The sequence below is a fragment of the Anneissia japonica genome, unplaced genomic scaffold (genome assembly GCF_011630105.1).
Source record: "Anneissia japonica isolate Jap-2015-1 unplaced genomic scaffold, ASM1163010v1 scaffold288094_len592898_cov174, whole genome shotgun sequence".
Lineage (NCBI taxonomy): Eukaryota > Metazoa > Echinodermata > Crinoidea > Comatulida > Comatulidae > Anneissia > Anneissia japonica.
This window is the reverse complement of record NW_022737020.1, coordinates 495,073-498,334: the sequence shown is the minus strand read 5'-3', so window position 1 is coordinate 498,334 and position 3,262 is coordinate 495,073. Positions and strand designations below refer to the sequence as shown.

The 3,262-nt window shown below is 35.6% G+C and overlaps 1 protein-coding gene across 1 annotated transcript in view; it reads left to right on the top strand.

Annotated features, from left to right (window-relative positions):
* The window catches only part of LOC117117058 (sodium-driven chloride bicarbonate exchanger-like), a 22,850-nt gene that overhangs the window by 6,114 nt on the left and 13,474 nt on the right, over positions 1–3,262 (top strand). The window contains exons 2-3 of the mRNA XM_033261241.1: positions 832–946; positions 2,945–3,100. Of these exons, the coding sequence (XP_033117132.1) occupies positions 832–946; positions 2,945–3,100 (271 nt within the window). The remainder of the gene's footprint in view (positions 1–831; positions 947–2,944; positions 3,101–3,262) is intronic.

The following is a 3,262-nucleotide window of genomic DNA, read 5'->3' as shown; positions in this document are numbered from 1 at the left end:
TTTGGGGGGTGGGGGGGGGGGGGGGGGGGGGGGGGGAGTGGAGGGTGCGTACGCTCCACGCACCCCTGGATACGTGCCTGTAAACAGATACCTCGGTGCTGTAATCTTGTAACATACACCCAAATAAGACTACTACACCCGGTAGGCCTACTTATAGTTACTGTGTTATAGGATATGACTCAGATGGATTAAATAAAGTCGTTGAGGTGTTGACCTACTGACTGTGTGACTAAAGGGAAGTGGACAATTAAAGCTAATGGTTAAACAAATCTCTGGGTGATCACATGTAGAGTGATTAAATATTAAGTGACTTGTATTATGTTAATACCGTTCCATATCATTTATTATTGTGCATTTTAATTTTACAAAATTAAATATGAATTATATTATTTAAACTATATTTAAAAATAAATTAGAATATATAGTTTAAATATTAATTATATTATTATATTATTGATATGAATTATATTAGTTTCTCATTTTGTATCTTTTACTGCAATTGGAAAACGTATTGATCTGTTCCAAATAAGCAGTGCTGACACTGAGATTTATTGTAATACAGTAGTTCCTCTATTAATGGAATATCAGGAAACAGAAAGACTGTCCCCTGAATATATTTTGGTTGTACTGTAAAAATAGTTTTTTCTTTGCGACCGAAAACATGTTCCCTTTTTAGGAGCGTCCCTTGGGTGTCTCAATAATAATAATACCATAAAAAATATGTAGTATGTACTATAGTATTCTTTTTTTTTAAATTGAAGTTCTGCTTTTTGGTATTTTGTGTGGTTCCTTTTTTATTCCATCTCTATTTGAAAATTCTGTATTCCACAGGCAATTGAAATGATGTCATCAATACCTACTATGGGGGATGACCACGATGAAGTGATCGTTGACACCAGATCCTCATCACTGGGACGAGATAACCGCGAGTTTCAAAATGCCATCAGTAAGTAGTCTAAATTACGTCATCAAATTAAAGGTTTGTCCTGGATGGAGTGGTGGCGGCACCGGGGTGGGGTTGGTAGAGGGTTTGGTACGTGGGGGCTAAATAACCCCTTTTGTCTAGTAGACCATCTTTCGTTACTCTAACATCCTAATTTTCTCGCCTCCTTTATTTGAGGTGTCATTTTCGTTTCACTACCAAATGTGTGTGTGTGTGTGTTTTTTTTCCCGCAAAGCCGATGCTCTAGCCTGGGTTCCAGGCCCTAATTTTTGGCCACTCGATATTTACTGCACTCTGTGCGCGCCATAGCAAATTTAATCGGCGTCCCGTACTCGATATCTTTTTATCGGATTAGACTCTAAATTAACTTGCTCGTTTGTGGCTCTGTCCAAAATGAGAAAAAATAATAAGGGTATTTCAGTATTTATTGGAACTCACTTTTAGATCAGTGGCACACACCTAGCAAGGTGGTGCGTCCATACAATATACATAAAATGAACAAAATATAAAACGATCTTACAAGAAAATTAAAGATAAAGAGATTTAAAAAAAAACAACTTAATTAACTTAATTAACAAAGTAATATAAATGTAAAATTAAACAATAAGCTTAACGAAGTAAAAAAAAAAAGAATCAAATTCAAATATGCGGTAAGCAATGTAATTATCGAACAGAGTAGTAATGACACAGTTTGAGAAAGGTATACATTTTATCGGTTACAAGATTCTTTACAGCAAAATAAATAGACTAAAATAAAAGATACATGATGAAATGTAAAACAAATTGAAACATCGGCTCCTCCCACACTCTCCCCCCCCCCCCAAACTGTAGATTACCCAAAATTAATTACATGAAGTGAAATTTAAAGTGCAAATCATAACAAAGTTCGCAACAAAAGAAAATATTTAACAAAGTAAAAAAAAAAAAAACAACAACTTTAGGGTAAATAAAAAAATAATAATAAAGTGCTTATCTAAGTTTAAAATGTACTGTAAATTAAAACATAACTTGCAGCAAGTCTATCGATGCCCGTGTGATTCAGTTTCCTGCCTATCAGGTCAATGTACGTGAGGTCCGAGGTTGAGTGGCATGCATGCTCATGACTGACGCTGCGCGTCTTAAACTGCGTCGCTGGACCTTTTATTCATCCGACCCATTTGGAGTCCATAGGAGGTCGGCTTTACCAACCAAACCTACAGTAACTTGGGCTCATCGTACTAGCGGCCGATCACAACAAAGTTATTGTAATTCCTAATAACATTGCGTGTTTTTTTTTTATGATAACCATTAAATCTTTTATCTTGACCACACCAGGGCCAGGGGTACCGTACTTCAGGACCCTGATCGGGGGCCAGGTGGCCTCTTGATCTAAAAATCTAAAACTATATTTTACTAGTCCTAAATATTGGATTAAACCTTCCCTCTGAACCCCTGGTCAAGCTCAGTAAAACATTTATGATATTAAAACAGATAACAGGGAAAACATTTTTAACGAATGGGATCCCATCCTTCAATGAAAGTTAAGGCAGCAGACTGTAGACTATAGTTTAACAGAAAGTACTGAAACGTTGGTACGAGCAGAAAATAGAAAAAATATTCTCCGTCTCAACAAAAACCGATTTTTGTTCGAACTACAACTCTTCTTAATTTCGATTTCTGGTCTTTACAATAAAAAGATAATCAACAATTGACCTACTAAGTATATTGCATATTATTTGCTTTTAGCATGCGTTATAACGCAGAGTACATTACTTGTTATCAATAAAACACATTGTTGATAACCTCGCAAGGTCTAAAGCCTTATCACGAGCTTTCCCTTCTATTGCTGGAAATAATGGGAGCGGGACATGTGACGTAATTGCAACTAATTAGGCCTATTTAAAACAGAATACCGACTCCATTGTTGTTACTATATTATGCTTAAACTAAAGTGAATGATGAAATCGTTGAGATTGTAATACTAGGCCTACTAATAATGCTTGCTTTCTTTTTCCTTAATAGGCAACCACAGGGATATGTATGTTGGAATCCATCTGCCAATGAGGCAAAAGCGTAGCAAAAAAGATGATAAGGAAAGTAAGCATAGAGAACCAAGGCAACCAAATGGAGATGTTAGAAACCAGCTACCAAACGGTGGTGATTTTTTGAGTGGCGGGAGTAAGTGATAATGCAATAGGCCTATTGAAGCCTAAATTTTAATTTATTTAATAGTTTGTTTCAGTGTGAAGTATCTATTTTTTATTTATTTATTTTTAAAAGTACGAATCATAATTCTTCATAAGTATATAATTGTTTTTTTGTTGTTATGCTCTAGGCCTT